This window comes from Phyllostomus hastatus, unplaced genomic scaffold, assembly GCF_019186645.2.
Source record: "Phyllostomus hastatus isolate PE091 unplaced genomic scaffold, TTU_PhHast_1.1 phas_scaffold_60, whole genome shotgun sequence".
NCBI classification, from domain to species: domain Eukaryota; kingdom Metazoa; phylum Chordata; class Mammalia; order Chiroptera; family Phyllostomidae; genus Phyllostomus; species Phyllostomus hastatus.
This window is the reverse complement of record NW_025334038.1, coordinates 9,169,611-9,189,902: the sequence shown is the minus strand read 5'-3', so window position 1 is coordinate 9,189,902 and position 20,292 is coordinate 9,169,611. Positions and strand designations below refer to the sequence as shown.

Here is a 20,292-nt window from a genome sequence, read left to right as displayed (position 1 = left end):
CCTTCTGCTCACAAGGCTGCCTCAGTACCTATTAACTCAGTGAAGTCCACTTCTGGATTTACCTATGCTTTTTTCGGGAATCGGTGTCCCTTCATGGTGAAGCATAGGGTCAAATCTGAAAGCTTTATTTATAGCACATGGCCTGGGGCAAGTTACTTAACCTTTCAGAGCTGTGATTCCTCATTTATGAATGGTGTACTAGCTCTTACCTTTAGGCTTGTGACGATAAAGAGAGATACAAAGAAAGTAGTGAACTCCTGGTGGCTGTAATAAGCAACCAAACATGATGATCCATCTTCACAAAAGGAAAAGAATCCCCAGCATCCCTCCATGCTGAGCACTCTTTGGCTCAGGGGTGGCAATCCCAAAGATGCTGGGAGGAAATTATTATGGCAGGCAGCTTGGCATATAAGGACTGTATCACAGCTGAGCTGTTAATCCCATGAATCTTTGGTTCCTGTCCTCAAAGGCTGATTCAGTTCTGATGAAGGTCCGTTTCTGTGTGAAACTAAAATAGTTCAGACATTTAGAATTGCCCAAGTACAACACGTGAACATAACTAAATCTGAGTGTTGTATATCTGGGCTAAAACAAAGAAAAGACATTCAATTCTGACTAGTAGGGTCTTTCTTTTCAAACTCCTCTGGCAACACTTCCCCAATGAAACAGCTGATCATTTCTCAAAAGGCCATTCTGTAACAATTAAGTCTCCTTAATTGAGGAGAAAATGAATAAAGGAGGTAATGAATCATCTGTAAAGCTGGTTTAGAGTAAAGCTGACCAGGTGGAGGCCCTGAAGTGAATGGATCTAAAACATAGCCCTTGTGATCCTGGAAAGATATCAGACTATAGCTGCATGATTCAGGGCTCCGCAGTCCGTGACCAGTCTCAGGTGCTACAGCATATGAGATAGCCAAATGGCACCCTACTGGAGAAAGGCTATCTGTATCTTCCTACTAAATATCCTTTTTGGAGACTGAAGACTCTCTTTTGACAGGGACTCATCCTCTGAGTGCTTCCAAAACCAAACACCAAACCTATCAGACCTATAAATGCCAACTCTGTACCTAGCCCCTTTATTCTTACTTTACTATTAGGAAATTCACAGAACTCTTACTACTCACAGCAAAGAGGTTTCAGGAATGGAGGATGCGCAAATTCTGGAGTTCATGTACTAACTGCTGAGAGTCAAATGCTATTGTATAAGAAAGGTACTAAAGGATAAACTTTCTACTTACCAGATATCTACTACTACCTAAGTATACTAAGGATTTTGTATGTGAAACCATTTGTTATTTTATTCTTTCAGCAATGTTAGGTATCATTCTAAATTCTAGAAACATGATGGTGAACATATTTTTATCCTCACAGCAACTCTGTAAGAAACCTAGACCTTAAGAGGTGAAGGATCTCGTGCAGGGGTTCCCACAATTAGTGACTGGCAGAGACCACACTCCCAGCCACAGTTCCATAAAGCACCACAGAAATGTTAGCTGTTAAGCCTCTCGATACAAAGATTACATTATATGCTGTTATATTCCCACCATGCCTAATACAGTGCTGAGGTGTGCCTCTTACCCAGTCTTAAACTTATTAGATACTGATATAAATTTTACTAAGACTATTTCATTCTAAGATTATTAGATAAACAGGAGTTTTGTGGGGTGTCGATCAGATCTTAGAAGCTGTCTCATTGGCTTGAATAAACCATATCACCATTTCAAAAATTAAATATATAATAATTTTTTCAGATAATGTATTTGTGAAGATGAGATATGATTAGCAGAAAATTGTCACACACATATGGTGAAGTTAGCTTAATTTGTTTTAGGAAATAGTGGGATCCCTCTGAAGGACAAGAAATCTGAAAGGTACTGATGAGTTTTGTCATTGCATAAAGTATGAATGAAAGCCAGGAAGTACCTCTCTAGTCTTCTTAAAATAGAAGTATTCTTACTTACAAGAATTTAGTTTATAGTGAAAGTTACAAGTGAAATCAATAGGAAAAAGATAGATTATGTAATAAAAAGTATTGAGAGAAACTAGTTGCCATTAAAATAAAATGGTTCCCTATATTTTATACCAGAAAAAAAAAAGACTTCAAATGGCAGTTGGGTTAATTGAAGTCCATATGATAAGTGATACTACCATGGGTAAAGTAACTTTGGGGAGAATATGAGCCACTTTTCCTCACAGTTAAATTGAGAGGCCACAGACTTAATTAACAGTAGGATAGATGATAAATCATATAAGGGGGATGAACAATTACCTTTGTTAGGACACCACTTCAATTTGTTATTGTGCTCATTACTCTTATTTCAGTTAATAAATTTTACTTAATTGGTTGAAGTCATATGATTCCCAATTGAAACAAGGGTGATCAAAAGTAATTTTTAGTCTCTAATGACTGTTCTTTTTCTATTATAACTCTAGAGAACCATTAGGGTATATGTACATATGCCTGTTGCTGCCAGTAACAGTTGACCTTCTTACCTTCTATTATGTGAAGGGAATATTTTCATGTTCAATTAAATGTCTGTTTCATGCCACTCACTGGAAATTTACTACACCATTAATAGTACTTCTTTCTTCTAGGTGTCCCTTTTCCTCCAGAGCAATCGAAATGCCCAAGATCCTTTTATCCTTTTACGTGAGCCATCTCTAATCCTCATTATGTTACTCTGTCTAGAATCAAACTGCCAAATGAGGACCTTGGACAGTGGGATCGGAACCTTCCCACTCCCAGACTCAGGAACTCGCTCAACGGGACGGTACATGTGCCAATCAGACTCCCCAGAGGACACAGAGCCCATCCTGTGTCTCCAGCCAGCCCTTTGTGCAGCACCTTCCATCAGAGCCCAGACCCTTGAAAGAGAAGTGCCTTCCTCCAGTGACAGCCACGGTTCTGCAGACAATGCCATTGTTCATTCCACATCTGACCCCCTTGTGACTGCCAGGGCTGTGCGACCTCTTCAGAGTCGCCTCCCCAAACCAGCCTCTGCAGGTAAAATGTCTATTACCTTCCAAATTAGATTGCTTTCCTACCAAAATAATGCACTTGCTGATGAAATGGAAAACAGGCAGTAAAAAATGTTTCCACCCGGAGGCCAGTGAGTGACCTCTGCCTAATGGAAATGTGGATGCATGAAAATCCCTGCATGTCCTCAACCAAAAAGTGAAAGGACAAGTGTTAAATATTATTTGCTCTTTGCATTATGTTAAGGAGTGTACATACATATAAAGGAAATAAGCATGTAGGTATAGGTATATGGATATATAAATTAAGAAAAAAACATACAACATACACATGTGCTTTTGTCATTTAAAACTTAATTTGGAATATAGACCAATTCTGAGCATAGAGCCATGTAAAGTTAACTGAAATGTTGTTTGCCCTCTAACCAGACATGTGTGTCTTCTGACATAATCCTATCCTCATATGTTGAGTGATAAAAAAAAACCTAGGTGGATATGTCAGCAGTAGATTGTACATTAACTGCAACAGAATGGAGTGAGCCTTTCCACCAAGAGCAGTTTCTGGTTACCATCAGCTAAAATAAGCTTTCATGATTAAAGATAGGACCAGGCTAAGGGTCAAAGTTTTTTATTGTCCCCTCAAGATTAAAAATATTTATTGCCACTCTAGATGGCACTACATAATTTTTAACTTGTATGGCTTATGTTACATTTATGACATACATAAGCATATGAAATAGAACTCTAAAGACTTTCATTTATTATTTGATGATGAGAAAGGAGCCGCAAATAGAAAATATAGTATAGGCTATTGAAAAATTAGAAAAGAAGACTTTTAATTAAACATCTTTGAATAAATGTGATTGGCTGAGTTCTTCCATCATTCTGTGACACTAACTGCATAAATGTTCCATCACAAACTTCTGCTCATTTCAAGCCAAGGCTATGTATTGAAATGCTGGAATGCATATTATTTTTGAAATAAATGCATTGTTAATTAATGACACAGCCACCAGAGATTCAGGGGCAAAATCTTAGTTATAGATTATGTGCTTCATGCCTGAATAGTCACATGTGTGACCTCAATTCAGCGGTGGGCTGCTGAGTAGATGCCATGATTAAACACTGTCATTATAACAAATTGAATAGAAACCGTAAGCTGTGAATTGCTTTATAAGAAAGGGATAGGAAGGAGATTGTTCTGATCTTGCTGCAATATTCATAGCACCAGTTTGTGTCTTAATTAAATTGACATGAAGAGTTGTTAAAAAAGTAGTATATGGCAAAGTGTGAGGTCAACATGGTGCCGGATACTTTTGTATCGTCTGTCCAACACTTCCTGTCCACCCAGTGATACTGTCACTGTGGTTCAGAGGCACAGGCAGATTTCCAAGGCTTCTCTGTTTCCTGTGGTCATTGGTTACTCATTTAAAAAAATAAGGAATGGTGAACCAGCTGGAACAAAACGAAAGTGGTTTAGAGCAGTCACTTCCTACTTAATGTATGCATTTGAATTGTTTTTTTCTCTTATCCCCATATCAAAAATGGAAGTAACTGTACAAATCTCACAGCATTGATGAAAATACAACTATGTACTTTGCTTCTACTCACAAGTAAAACGATATAGACAGGTTATCTCAGCATGTCCTGTTAATAACCATCAAGACTGGAGGATAATAGCAGCATCTCCTTCCTGGCATGAGAAGGAATACACTCTGCAGGTTAATCTACTATTATGGGTAATGAAGGAACTTTAATTGTTCTCTGTTAATTACATCCTTGCTCCTGAAAATGTTGTCCATGGGTCAACATCATCAGCATCATCTGAAAACTTGTCAGAAATGTAGAATCTTAGACCCCACCCCAAACCTACTGAATCAGAATCTGCAATTTAACAAAAGCTCAGCTGACCACACATGCAAATCAAAGCTTGAGAAGAATGGCCCTGCAGAATTTTTAAGGGCCTCTGAGCAAAGTTTCCTAACATTATTGTTTAAAATAATCTTCACAGGTATTCTAGGGAAATCAGTTTCCTGCTCAAATAGTGTTGGGGAAAGTCTGAAAATTTAAATCACACTTTGGAAATTATGACTGTCCCCATTAGCACAATGAAGACTCTGAGAAGCACTCCAAAAAGGAAACTGTTAGTTATTTGATGAATAACTAACACTTGAGAAATCACTGGTGTTTCCCAGTTTGCCCACTGAACCTTTCCTTAACATGAAAAGCTTATCAACATTTTATGAAAATGTGGTCCGAGGACAGTTTGCCTTTTGGTCTCTATGGTGGAATGAACATCCTCTATAGATGTGCAGAATTATGCAGACAAGTGTTAACACAGACTTGCAGGGTGCAGAATGTTGGGAAATGCAGCTTTCACCATATTTGTATCTTTTTATTATTTCTGAATATCTTCCCCATTCCCTTCCCTGAATTTATATAGAGCTAAAGAAAGTTGACTGTAATTTCATTTACATTTCCTCATTTAGGAAAAATCAGTTCCCAAAAGCAGAATGAAGCAGTGGCAAGGCCTCAACCTTGCTCATCATTCGAATATGCTGAAAACACCATGGCCAGGGAGCTACTTCCAGCCTGGAGGGCTGAAGACCTCCCTGAGGATGCCCAGGTGAGGCGGAGGCCAACACAGGAGGGCAGCCTCCACCTGTTGGTTCTGACAGTGAAAAGTGAACTCCTTAAACACTCTTATGACAGATTTAATTTTAAATCAAATTGGTTGTTGGTTTAGTAACTGAAAACCTAGGCCCAAGGCTCACTCTTAGCCCTGAATTATTAAGTAATACCCTGGGCTCTTGGGCAGAAATCAAAGTGCTGTCACGGATCTGTACCCAGATTCTTCAGATATGGATGCCTTGCCCTGATTAGACATTGTGGACAAAGCATTTACTCTCCTGAGCCATAAGAGTACCATTTAGAATGATTGGATGATATTTTTTCATTATCTCCTCAGTGACTTTAACCTTTACCTTGTTCCCATGAGACAGGTAAAGCAGGTATAATTACACTCCTTTTAGAGATGAATAAACTGAGGCCTGGAGTGGCCTAATAACTTGCCAGGGACAGTGAGACCTGCATTTCGCTAATCTCTGTCATTTGTGCTATGGGTTCCTCATCCACCCTGAGAAGATATGCACAGACCCTTCCTGTGTGACTGGGCCTAGGGAAGAGCTCATGGTTCAGAGACTTCTTGATCATGTCTCTGGGTACTTGGTATTCCCTTCTCTACCTCCTCCCATCTACCAGTTTCCGCTAATTATTCAGGCCATATCCAGCCTGTTCACTATATCTCAACTTGACGTGGGGCTGGCCCACTTTGGTGTCTTTGGTGGTACCCAGCAGTGAGAGGGTGGGAGGAAAGACATAGGACCAAGTACCAGAGCTTTGCAGCCCTTCCATGACCCTTACTGCTCTGTTGTCTTGGCTCTCCCATCCCAAAATTAGAGAAAAAACCCTAAATGAGATCCAGAGGTGGATGGGGAAACTGGTTAGAAACCCCAGGTGGTAACAGTGACAAAGAGGTTCTGGCAATTTCAAGAAAGAGAGAGAATTGCTCAGTGATGTGCCCTAGACATGTGATGGCAGGGCACTCCTCACCCAATATCCACATCCCCTGAACATCATCTTCCACCAGCCTGGCCCTTTGGAAATCCTGCCATGTATTTTAAGAGTCACCACCATGACTTGGAACTTAGAACTGCCTCATTGACTGCCAGGGAGGGAACATTTATAGAAGCAGCTAGTTTTATATTTCCAGTACCCAGCACGGTACTTGGTTTTACCCATGTTTGTTGACTAGAGGAATGGATGAAAAAATACATCTCCTCATACCCAGAAATGTTACTGGAGTCCCATGGGAACTTTAAACAGGGGTCTTCTTTGGAACCATAGCCCATAGACTTGTCATCCTCAATGGCCATCTCCCTTGCTAGACTACTGGTATCTGCTGTATTGAGCTCTGTACCCCCAGAACCTAGCATATGACTTGGCACAGACTAGGTACTCAATATGCATTTGTTAAATGGGTGGATGAATGAGTAAATGAATGAAAGAATAAAGGAAATGAATAAGTGCTTGAATTTATAACCACAGTTAAAAGAGCTCACATCCTAAAATGTGTTTTTTATAATTTCCAACCAAATGACACTCTCGCTAAGAGACTTTAGAGCCCCATCCCATACATCTGTGACTGTACCCTCTGGGATTCATGGGGAATAATAGGCTCTGACAAGACAGTCTGCAAACACCCTGATTCTGCAGCCAGGAGTGCAGTCCCAGGTCCACTATCCTGCTTGAGAAAACTGTTTATAGAGTATCCACCACCTGCACAATTCCTGCAGATGGCATGATCACAACCCCAGTACCATCCTGGTGGGTCCAGCTTTGTGCATGTGAGCAAAAGGGGAGACTGAGTCCCTGGACCTGCTCTCTGTGAGTAGGTTCAGGGATTATGTCAGGTTAGCAATTGTGTACTTTATTAAAGGTCCCTACCCTTTCAGAGGCTGGAGGAAAAATGATACATTAAGCAAACATTTATTCTTTTGTTCCCAAGGTTGATTTTTCATACACTAAGATACTTGAAAAGCAGTGATGAAATCAGTTAAATAAATAAGCCATTATGCTTGGAACAGAAACTCTTAACAGAACTTGAGAAAAGTAAGACCCGGTAAAGAAGTGTACAAAATGCAGAGCAGGTAATATGGGGACTTTCCTATGCCTGGCACAATGGCCATGTGGTCAAGGGCTTCATTAGCACAAGCCTGTTTCTGCAGCTGTGGTAATGAGTTGACTGCACCAGCTCTGCAGACAGACAGGCAAACAGAGTTGTACTTAGGGGTGGGGCAGGGGGAATGGCATTCTGTGCACACAGCTACGGCCAAATAGGACCTGTTTCACATCCTCACAGCATTTTCTGCCCAGTTGCGTTTGCATGAATAACCTTAATGATATCATATTACTCATTTAGGACAAGGTACCCAGAATGTGTTCGTACTCTGATGGTGGTGACAGTGATAGTGACAATGACCGGACTATGGAAATAATGGTTTTGGAGCTGAAAGGGGCAAGTTAGTGAAAGCAATGAAGAGCACCACCCCAGGTAATGCACAGCAAACACACGGGACATCCGGGGTCCTCTGTCTGGGAAGCCACTGAGTATGCCTTTCACTGAGCTCTGCCTCCACCTCCTCCCTTGATTTTATATCTTAGCTCCGTGTCACTCCTGAGATCTAATTTTCTGGCACGTACAGAAGATTGTCTGTGCACATCAATTTGTTTCCTGGTATAATCTTCATGACATTGCAGTGCAGTCTGTAAGGATATTTCCAAATCTGGCATCTCCCAAAAAGGCTCCAACTGAGCTATCTCAGTAATGAAGGAATGGCTATAAAAATAAGTCGTTCTTAATTACATCCTTTGGCAAGTTAAATCATCCAGTGAGCCCTGGATAGAATTTCTAGGCTCTTTGCTCACACCGTGTTGTGTAGCTCTGGACCTGTTAGCCAAGCCATTATGAACAGGTCTGTTTATGAGGCTGAAACTCCCTCACACTGTTTCTATTTAAATTGGAATTGGCAGTAGAAAAATCATCATCCAGAGGCATTAAAAATATGTGTATTCAGATGGCATTTTCTTACAGATGCAAGAGGACAGATGCACCACGAACACAACATGTGATCTGGGGTCTGCTTTTCTCCTAATCTTTTCTGAATTGTCAGAAATATTTTAATGATGCAATGAAGAATTATTCTTTTTGTACTAATCAATGTTTTTTCCTCAAATGCTAATTTAGCAATTAAATGATGAAACCATGACTTAAAAAAAACACAAGACTAATATGTTGCTTTAGGGGTCAATGCAATCTAGCAACCATTCATGTTCCCAGTTTTCCAAGAGTCTTGGCATTTGTGACATGTGGGGACAAGGGTGGCATGTATGAATAACCATTGACCAGGGACTCCATTCTGCTCCTTGCTTCCTACCAGTCCTCAAGAAGCAGGACCAGTGGTTGAATGCTGCCAAGCTTACCAGCAAGAAAGTGGCAAACATGTCTGGCATTTTAGTTAGGTTGTTGTTCCCATTAGCTCTCTGTGGTTTGCCAGTGTCCCTCTGGTTGTGACAGATAAAGGACTAGGGGAATTCATCGTCATAGGGCCTGCCCAGTGAAGATGCCTAGGGCCTTGCCAGCTCCTAGTTCCAGCTCCCCCTTGAACCTGTGCACAGTGAATAACCCCACCTCACTGACCCTCCACTGCTTCATCCAAGAATGATGTCCAGGGCTCCTTCCAGCTCTAAAACCCCATTCATTTACTGAACAAATAATCACTGAAAGCCTCCTCTAGGCAAGCTTTCCAGCAGTGAGTAAATAGACAAAAATCCCTGCCAGACAGTAAAAAAACACATACAATAAACTAGAAAGTGTATGTAGTTTATTGAAAGGAGATCAGTGCTGTGGACAAGAAGAGTAAAGCAGGGTGCAGGATGGGAATGCAGGACTGCTGGGAGCGGAGACGTGAAGGGGAGGAGTGAAAACTTAAATGGAGCAGGCTGAACAAGCCTCACTGTGAAGGTGATGTTTGAGAAGAGAGTTGAAGGAGCGGTGGAAGTAAGCCAGGAGGCTGTCTGGGGAAGCTCATTCTCTGCAGAGGAAGCAGCTAGAGCAGAAGCCTTGAGGAGGAGCAGCAGGCAGCCAGTGCAGCTGTGGCAGAGAGCAAGCTGGCAGTCTGGGAGATGAGGTCACCTAGGTTAAAGGGGCCAGAGCTGATGAGGCCTTGCTCGCCACTCATTGGTCGGCCTTGCTCGCCACTCATTGGTCGGCCTTGCTCGCCACTCATTGGTCGACTTTGCTTCTCTGAGAGACATCTGTGGGAGCCTTTGGACAACTTTGAGAGCAATGTTTTAAAAGGAGCACTCCAGCTGTCCTTTTTGAAAACCTGAAGAAGTAAGATCAGCTAAGAACTATTATCACATCCAGGCAAGAGATGTTCACGGCTGGGACCAGGCGGTCACAGTGAAGGGAGCGAGCAGCACTGGCCAGGAGAGCCCTCCTCCGTGACGGCAGTGTCCAGCGTCTGCACTGCCCAGTGCCACAGCCACTTGCCACGCAGCCCAGAAGCACTTGAAATGTGCCTAGTGAGAGTAAGGAACTGATTTTTTAAATTTAATTTTTGCTGTAATTTTCCTAAGAGCCATGCCTTTTTGCTCTATTTTATTTTTAATTTTTGTATTAACTTGAATTTAAATATGAACAGCCACACATGGCTTACACAACACAAGGGGTGAGAATGGTCTGATTCCAGACCTAATTAAAAAAAAACAACATAATTTACTGATAGATTGTAGGTGGGGTGAAAGAAAACACCAAGTCCATGGTGGCTCCGCAGTTTGGGTCCTTGAAGGGATGGCATTCTGCTGACTGAAGAAGAGAAGGCTGAGGATGGGGCTTGGGGAGGCAGATTAGCAGTTAATTTTGGACACACTAAGTCTGAGGTGCTTGTTAGGCAAGTGGAGGTGTCAAGTAAATGGTGGGTGGTCTGGAGTTGACAGATCAGGTCCTGTCTGGAAATGTAACTTTGAGTGTCAGCAATGTGGATGGCTTTTAAGGTCCTGGATCCAAATGGTGTGAGGAAGGGGGAGAGTGTTGATGAAGAGGACATATCCTCCCAAATGCAGGTCAGGGAGAAAATGAACAGCCAGCAAAGGAGGCTGAGCAGGAATAAGCAGTGAGGGAGGAAGAGACCAGGGTGGGCGGTGTCTTAGAAACTAAGTGAAGAAAGATGTAAGAGAGGAATTCATGATTCCACATGTGGCTGTTACTAAAAGAGTAACAATTTTCATACTTGGTGGTCCTGTTTCTCCCTCTGGCAGTGAGGTTCCAGTGGGGAGTGGGTAGAGAGAAGTGATAGAAGGAAAGAAGGATGGTCTGAAGGCACTTTGAAAACACCTTGAGAAAGGAAACAAGATTAAGACAACTGTCTGACTCTGAACAAGGAAATGCCAGAAGACTTGAGAACTTACTTCAGGGTTCATGTTCTTACCATTGCTTTGTTCAGATGAGCTGTGCACAGCAGTAGGAATAAATATTAAATGATGGCTGCAGATCCCGGGAACAGTGAGCTTTCTCAATTGCTCCTTTATCTCTCCCCCCATCCATCTTCTGGAAAATGAAGTGAGCCTCAACCTCAGTTGTTTCTTCTCCCTACTCACTTTGCTCATCCTATTTGAGAAAATCCCTATTTGAAAGGAGTGGGCTTCTTTCATTCTATTGCTTTAGAGTCTGGGCAACTGGTGCTTCTTGGGAGAAGACACTGAGATCTAGGCAGAGTAACCCTTGAAGCTGCCTTTCAAAGTCGACCTACTGTCAGAGTTCTGTCATCTGCACACAAAGCACCTGACCCAGCGGAGTGCTGATTAACCCTGGTTGATGACACTGCTGCCAGAAAGGAAAAACTGTGTGCAGACAGCTAGCACTGTTGCGGGTACCTGCTGGCTTCCAACAAATCCTAAGAAGAAGCATTTAAGGTGGATGCAGAAGCATTAACTTTTTAGATGTTGGCAAAGTTGATCTGCAAAGAAAATAGAAACAGTTGGGGGTAAAACCACTAAAAGGAATGAGTGCCTTGGGTGTGCAGTGAGATATTCTTCCCTTCAAGTCACGACTTTGCCTTGTTTTCACCACGTGTGCCTGTGAATGTGCAGTTGCCTCCCACTTTAAGTAACAAGGTTTCATAATAGAGGTCCCAACCTGCAGGATAGAATTTGCCAGTACATCTCGAAGCCTTACTGGATGTTCTCCAAGATAGTTGTTCTTTCTCAAACATGCACTCTCTCCCTGGTTCCCTGAAAGTTCCCTCAGTTGGAGGAGGACACTTGACAATGGCAATCTGTCCTCCGGGCTTCTAAGAAATGCACATTCAGGGACCTCAGTTAATACTCTGTTCCCTCCCCACTGCTCCTGCCCATTGGCTGCTCGGTCATTGGCCACTCACCCTGCATCACAGCATGCCTGGGGGCAGGGTGGGGGGTGCCTACCTTTAAAAGAGTGCCCTGTGACCCCTCATTTCCTGGTTTCTCATGCCTACTCAATTCTTTGAATCACACTGAATATGGCAAAAGGAACCTGCTTTCCAAAACCCTGCCTCTGGGCTCATAAAATACTAAAGTAAATATACATCTTTTATTTCAAGGTTGGTTTCTTTAGCTTCACTTTGAAATATGTACCAAAAGTCCAGGCTGTTAGCTCAGAGTCAGTAGCAGGAGCAGGATTTAGGAGCTGGGTAGGTGGCCCAGCGGGTTAGGTTGCAGACAGGAGTAGTTTTGTGACTTTGTCTCCACAGAGCTACCCACAGTAATTTGACAAGCTGGCCATAACAAATGTTCCTGCCCCTTTCTTGCAGACAGGGCCTCAGAGAAAGCATGGGCAAAGGACAGCGGTGGAGGCAGCCGGGAGAGAAAGAGTGAACTAGAGGCAGAGTGCAGAGTGGGGGCAGACCCAGGGGAGTTGTAGCAGTAAAGCCTCAGTTTCTGGATGGAGGGAGGGAGAGGAGACTCACCCCTAGCTGACCCTGCTGGACCTGGTTGATACAAACATAATCTTTATCTAAGACTTCTTGCCTACTAGAGTTCATCTACCAGGCTGCCCATTACTGTCACTGACCCTGCCAGGTACCTCTTGGGCAAAAATCCAAAATGAAACCTCTTTTTGTCCCTAGAAATCTCTGCTTCTCAGGTTCTCTATTTTAACTGGTGGTCTCATCATTCTTTTAGGAATACAGTTAGCCCTCTTACAGAGGGCTCTCTTTATCCGTAGGTTTTACATCTAAAGATTCAACCAACTCCTAATCAAAGATATTTTTGATTGGGAATCCATGGACCCAGAAGGCTGACTGTTTGCACTGTTCTCTGCCATGTTATATGCTGGACTTAAGCATCTGTGGATTTTGGTATCTGTGGGAGGTCCTGGAACCAATCCCCTGTAGGTACTGAGGGACAACTATACAAGCTATGAAGCTAGGGGTGTTCCTTGACTCTTTCTTCCCATCTGGGTATGCCAGGGTCCTGCTGACTTCCTTCCCAGATACTGCTGAAATCTGCCCCCTCTCTATATCTCCTACCCTGGTGCCTTCATCTGGCCCACACAGCCCCATGTCCTCCTTTTTTCCCTTGCTCCAGTCAGCCCACTGCCAGTCCTGCCCATGCTGCCACCAAGGTGCAAAATCCCATCAGTTCCTTTGCTAAATACCGTATGCTCTCACCTATAAGTGGAACCTAATCAACAGAATAAATAAGCAAGCAAAATAGAACCAGAGACTTTGAAATAACGAACAAATTGACAGTAACCAGAGGGGATGGGAGACAGGAGTAATGGGGAAAAAGGGGGAAGGGTCATCAAGGAACACGTATAAAGGACCCATGACAAAGCCAAAAGGGGGTAGTATTGAGGGTGGGAGGTGGGGGTGAATGGGATAGGGGAGAATGGTGGGGGGAAAATGGAGACAACTGTACTTGAACAATTTTTAAAAAACCTCTTTGGGGACTCTCCATTACCCACAGACAAAATTCAATATCCTCTTTTGAAGTTCACAAGCCTTTCTGATTTCATCTTTTTCATTTTGGGTCTTGACTTTATGCGTCATCAAAATGCTTTCACTGTTCTGAACACATAATGCTGTTAGGGGCTTCTGTGCCTTTGCTTTTGTGGTCCCCCTACCTGGAATGGCTTTCAGACCAACATCTTCTTCTGTAATCTTCATGTAACTTCTACTTAGTTTTTAAGACTCAATTCATTTTACCTCCTCCAGAAAGTCTCCCCAGAAGCTCCTACATCAACTACACCTAATTATTCTTCCTTGTGGTACCTTGTCCTGTAATACACTGTATTTAATTCTGTCACTTGGCACTTGAGATTATATTTATTTCTTTGCATGTTCAGCTTTCTCATTAGTGCCAAGATCACTTCTCATTCATGTTCTGCACTTGGCACAGGGTCTGGCACATCAGAGGTGTTTAATAAATGTTAAACAATATCATAAGTGTTGAATAAAATGCACCACTAATTCACAGGACTGATTTAGGCCTTGGATTGCTCCTCATGCACACATCCATCATCTTTTCAGGCCTTTCCTTGTCCACAGAGAGAAAGATCCAGAGCAACTACCTACAGAGAGATGTTGGATAGGACATTTACCTTTTCTGAGAGCTACACTAGAGGAAGCATGAAATCCTTTTTTTCCAATTTTTCTCAAGAAAGCAGGATTTTACTCTTACTCTTATTCTTCAAAGATTATTTTTCATGGGAGCTGTTGAAGGCATATCAGAATCTTGTTTTGTTACCCATAAATGACCCCATGCTCGCTGGCTTTATTTTCATAATCTCTGTCCAAATTTGGTAATTATTGTCATAGTCACTCTTATTGATGAAAATGTATTACACCCTTCACATCTAAAAGAAACAAAGGTTCAGAACCTGTACTCTTTTGATATTTAATCTTCAAAAATCTCCAAGTTGAACTGGTTAGTTGATAAACAAGATTGGCAAAAAGAATAAAAGCAAGGAAGAGAGTTGATACCTAAATTAGTTTATTTTGGTTTGTTCCTCTCACTCTGTACCCAGGCCAGTGGAGTATACCAGGGTTGGGGGCAGCTTAGGGACATAGCCCTGCTCCCTGGTTGCTTCTCAGCGGATATACAGACTTGAAGCACCACCTGAGGGAGGAGATAATCTAGCACCTAAACAGTTGTGTTCTACTGTCTAAGGCCAGCCATACTGTTGGCTTCTCAGAGTGAGGAGAAAGAATTCCAAATCCTGTTTAGTTTCATAAATTTACTTCAAATTAAAGCCCACTGGGGTCTATAGACCACTGTGCTACAGAGCTCACTTTCAACAGCAGCCTCTCCCTCCTTAGGCCAGTCGCCCTCAAAATGCACCAACCAGGCCAAACAGCTTTGAAACTAGCCCCTCGATGATGCTCATCTAATCAAGCCCGAATTTCCTGAACAAAGAAGTATGTTCTCTTATTTCAAAGGTGATTACATCCAACAAATTACAAAGAGCCAGGGCAATTGATTTAAAAACAATTGGTTTTGCAGTAATTAGAAAAACACAAGGAAATGATGACTACAGAACAATATTAAAAGGGATGCTGAGGGATAACAGCTCCAGCTCATTTCTCAGCTCAAACACTTATATATTCACAACTAATTATGCAGAGAGGATGAATTTTGAATTTTGAAAACGCTGCCCCACTGCCTTCCCAAGGCCAAGGACTTTGGCTATTAATAGAGCAATCAGATTTTGCTGTATGATAGAGAATTCACACAAAGTTGCATCTATTTCAGAGCATTCATCTGGCACATGACTTAAGGATGACAAATCTCTATAATGTGCAAAATCAGCATTGGGTTAAACTAAATCCAAACTCATTATAATCACTCCCAATTCCCCCAGAGAAATCTATTGTTTAAAATGGATGCTACAGGTGAGAGTTATCTCTAGTCCTTCCTGGAACTTCTCTCTTATTAGGTCATTTAAAAGATTCACCTTATTTTTGACAAGCTCATCCCAACTCGAGGAGAATGGACACATGCAATGTGACACAAGGGATTTGTCTCCCAGGATTAAACTTCGCTGGATGACAACTAGAAAGTACTGACCATGACAAGCAGGCTGCTCCGAGACCCTTAACAGAACCAGAGTCTCAAATTTCTCTCTGTCACTATGGACCCACCATCAGAAAACCCACAGCCCGTTCAGCTGTTCAAACTGGATTTTCACTATGCTGAGGTTTGGCATTTTTAGTGGGGAAAAGTATCTTACACAATAACAAAACAAAACGAAAACCCAACTAGCTGCCAAAAATCATGTGTTCAGGAGCTAACTATTAGAAAGAGCCCACTGTGTCCTCAGACAGGCTTGAAATGGGAGGCGGTAATGTGACCTGCATTTAATTACATAAGCTGAATATTGTGAGGGCCTTAAGAAAGCAAATGTCAGGATGGACAGAATGAGTTAACCTTCCTGTCGAAGGAGCAGTGTGCCATGACAAGGCCGTTGCTCAATTAAATTGGACTGCAGCATACCTAGAGAGGGAGGCCAAGTCTCCGAACCCTAATGAGACATTTTAGAGGAAAAAGAGCCCCGCCCCCCCCGCCCCCCCCCCTGGAGTTTGTCATTCTCTATGGATATTCTCCCTCCCTACCCCCACAGTTTCTCAGCACCCCCAGGGCTACCCAACTCAAATTCAAATGTGTTGGAGCCTGAAACATTTAAATAGGAGGTTGCAAAGTAGAATTTCAAAGTAACAAACAGGTCTGTGGTTGTCATTTAGTACCTGGGGGGAGCAGACAATACCTGATACTGTGAAAATTAGCAATCTGTGGCAGCCAGGGCTAACTGAAAGCTAGGCAAGGGATCTAACATGAAATAAATATGCAATGAATTAGATGACATTTCGAGTGTCCCTCAGCCTCATGCATGGACAGAAGAAAGAAATGTAACTTGGCCACCCAGGCAGCCCCACAAGACTCTTGGAGCATGACATTTTTGTAGAGGTCACCCATAATCCAAGTAATACCTCCAGTGTTCACACTGCATCAGCTAGCCCAGTGGCTCTCAGACAGGATGATTGTGCTGCACACCCCACCCTCGGTGACATCTGGCAGTGCCCAAAGGCATTTTGAGGTGGCGTGACTCAGAGGTGGTGAGAACTGCTGTCCATGTTTAGAAGCCAGGGATTCTGCTAAACATCCTACAATGCACAGGGCAACCCCCAATGACAGTGTTACCCTACACAAAGTGTTGGTAGTGCCCCCAAAAAGTCAAGAGAAGATTAACCTTTAGGCATCAGAAATGTTTGTAGGGAGGGACAATTCATCACAATTTGTGTTATCACAATTTGTCACAAATTGTGATAACAGGCAAATGCCATTGCCTACCCAGCAGGATCCCCGGGCCTGGCCCGGCAACCTATTTGGATGGTTAAGATGCACTTCTTAGCCCTGGCTGGCATAGCTCAGTGGATTGAGCATGGGCTGGGAACCAAAGTGTCGCAGGTTCAGTTCCCAGCCAGGGTACATACCTGGGTTGCAGGCCATGACCCCCAGCAACCGCACATTGATGTTTCTCTCTCTGTCTATCTATCTCCCTCCCTTCCCTCTCTAAAAATAAATAAATAAAAATCTTTAAAAAAAAATAAGATGCACTTCTTATCCCTGGCTGACGTAGCTCAGTGGATTGAGCTCGGCCTGCGAACCAAAGTGTCGCAGGTTCAATTCCCAGTCAGGGTACATGCCTGGGTTGCAGGCCATGACCCCCAGCAACCGCACATTGATGTTTCTTTCTCTCTCTTTCTCCTTCCCTTCCCTCTCTAAAAATAAATAAATAAAATCTTGAAAAAAAAAAGATGCACTTCTTCTGAGGGGCTTTCAAAAGGAAGTTCATGCTCTTGTTTGGGCCTTTTACCCTTGGCTGTTGATCCTGCTCCTCGTGCCTGTGTCAGGGTGCTGGGGAGACCCAGACTGTCTGAAGTGCTAATGCAGAGCCCAGGTTATCTGAGACTGCTACACCTTAAGTATCTTATTAGTATTTCAGTTCTGTCTCTCTTGGAGAACATGTACCCTGAGGAGGTGGAAATCCTTCACAGATTTGAAAGTAACCTCAGGACAGTTGATGCTCACACTATGGAAATGTCATATTCTTTTTTATCTGTTGTTAAAATTTAGGCTCTAGAGAAGTAAGTAAATTGCAATTAGGTAAAACACGAAGACAAGAACATAGTCCACAGGTGTTTAGGTTTCCTTGAGGATCTTAGAGTTTCATATTTGCCTAAAAAGTACATAGTGGCATTTGGAAGTGTCCCTTACCAGAATCAATCTCAGGACTAAAAACAATGGGGTCAGAAGAAGGAGATCTGTTGGAGAAATGGGGTAACTGAGAAAAAGAAAGGGGTCAGGATTCAGGAAAAGTCATTCCAGAAGTAATTATGTAACCAGAAAATACACCGGCGTTCGGGCTGCCTGTTACTACCAAACCCAACTGAAAGGTTTTCTTAGATTCTGTCGAGGAGTAAATGCTAATCAGCCACAAAATTAGGCAGTATAGAGCTTTATTGGGGTTTGCACGCCCAGGCGATGCCCCACCCCCCATCCGCACAGCGGGGGGCCAAGAAACACCAAGGGGAGCAGGGAAAATGGCTGGGTTTTATTTTGGGTTGGCTTTCCATGGGAGCTGGGGATTGGTCCCTTGTGAACAAAGCGGCAACATATCATTGGTGGTTCCTCTCACACCCTGGTTGACATCAGCCATCTCTTCCAGGTTATAGTTCAAGTCCAACCGCCTTTTTGTCCTACCCCGCCCATCCTGACATTCCGACCTCTTTGATAGGATAAGGGGCGCCGGGTTCAATCCAGCTACTTCCGGCTGTCAGGTGAGCATAGAGGGGAGGGGCTAGAGGTCGGCAGTTTCTGGTTCGTCAGGGAGGGGCAAGTAGGTTTGGGCCTCAACCCAACCTGAAAACGTGTCAACAAAAGTTGAAAGGTAGTGGAATTTTTTGTGGGGAGGTATGTGGGTGAAGTTAATTTGCCAGTCCTGGCCAGGGAGATGTCCTTTTATGTGGTGAGTTGGAAACTGGGGTTTAAGGCCTCCCTGGGTTGATGTTTTAGAGCAGACCGAGCATTCAGCGTGCACCTGCTTGATGAACTACAGAAGATTTGGGAAGAAGAAGAGGGGATCCAGGAACTTGAACAGAGCCTTGGGACCAATGTGCAGTGACTGGTGGATTTCTGAGAGGAGGGCAACAGCCTGTTGTTGGGGAATGGCAATTTTTCCATTGAGGAAGATTTAACCTCCGCTGCCAATGCAGCCACCCCGGGCATACAGGGAAGAGTATTCCTGAGGAGTATAGGAAGGAGGTGCCGGGGTGGACAGGAAGAGTATGGGGGAGGGAGAAGCTCCAGTGGTCAGTTTTCGTGCTGCGGCATCAGCCCGGGCATTGCCCTGGGAGGTAGGGTTTCATGAGGTTTGATGCCCCTTGCAGTGAACAACAGCTACTTCTGCAGGTACTTTTAAAGCTTGGAGGAGTTCAGATATTAGAGATGCATTAATGATGGGAAAGCCTTTAGATGTGAGAAACCCACGTTCCTTTCGGAGAGCAGAGTGGCTGTGAACAATGAGAAAGGTGTATTTGGAGTCTGTGTAGATGGTTATTTGGTTGTTTTTTGCCAGAGAGAGAGCTCGGGTGAGAGCGATGAGTTTGGTTTTTTGTGAGGTGGTGCCCTGAGGCAGTGGTTGTGCTTCTAGGGTGGAAGCAAGGGTGACCACCGCGTAGGCTGCCTTCCGCCTTCTGTCAGCCCCCACCACAGAACTGCCATCGATGAACAGAGTGAGGTCAGCATTGGGGAGTGGAATGTCAGACACCTATCTAGGGGCTGCCGGAGAAAGTCAAGAGCTTCGGGACAAGAGTGAGTGGGTTCAGGATCGATGTTAGGCACTGGTAAGAGGGTGACCCGGTTGAGCCGAGGGGAGAGGTGAAGGAATAAAGTGGTTCTCTCTATAAACAGACGGTTCAGCTCTTGGAGGCATGAAGGGCTCGGTAGTGAGAGGACCCGGTGTGAGAGCAGATCAGTAAGGCATTGGGGCAAGAAAACGATTATTGGCTGGCAGAGAGTCAGCTTGAGGGCTTCCTTGCCTAACTCTGTGGCACTATCCAGGGCACGGAGACATGGCTGCCACCCCCATAAGGTTGCATCCAGCTTCTTGGAGAGGTAAGCAACCAGATGGTAGGAGGGGCCAACAGGAATAATTTAATTTTAATGATTGGGCTATATGATTAGCTAATTCATAGACGGTATTAGGTGAAGAGTTAACATAAGTGAAAAAGGTTAAGGGGTAAAATAGAAAGCTACTTATCAGACTTAGGAGTAGTCCTGTGGAAGAGGAGCTTGGGGTCCTCTGACCATGCACCGGAGCAGGTGGTGTCATCCTGCTGTCTGAGTTGTCTTCTTTCTAAACAGGAACTTGAGGTCTTCTACCGGCTCACAGGTGTATGTGGAATCTGAATTCCTCTGCTGGTCTGAGGAATGATCTGGATCAACAGGAGCCGGCTTTACCCTAGAAATATGGACCCAACCATGCCCAGGAAAGAGTGGAGCTGCTATTGGTAGCAGGTGGTGTCAGCTCAGCAATTGCTTTTATTCTTTCTGGTGACAGCTGCCTAGATCCTGGAGTTAAGATGTATCCTAAATAGTTTACTCTTTGCTTGGAAATTTGGGCCTTTTTCTTAGAGACTCGATATCCCTGGCTCTGAG

General features: G+C 43.5%; 1 protein-coding gene across 3 annotated transcripts in view; it reads left to right on the top strand.

The window, feature by feature from the left end:
* NCKAP5 (NCK associated protein 5) overlaps nucleotides 1–20,292 on the top strand; it is an 881,281-nt gene that overhangs the window by 811,534 nt on the left and 49,455 nt on the right. For all 3 annotated transcript variants that reach the window (XM_045826267.1, XM_045826268.1, XM_045826269.1), the window contains 2 exons: nucleotides 2,690–3,004; nucleotides 5,466–5,602. In XM_045826267.1, coding sequence (XP_045682223.1) covers nucleotides 2,690–3,004; nucleotides 5,466–5,602 — 452 coding nt within the window. The remainder of the gene's footprint in view (nucleotides 1–2,689; nucleotides 3,005–5,465; nucleotides 5,603–20,292) is intronic.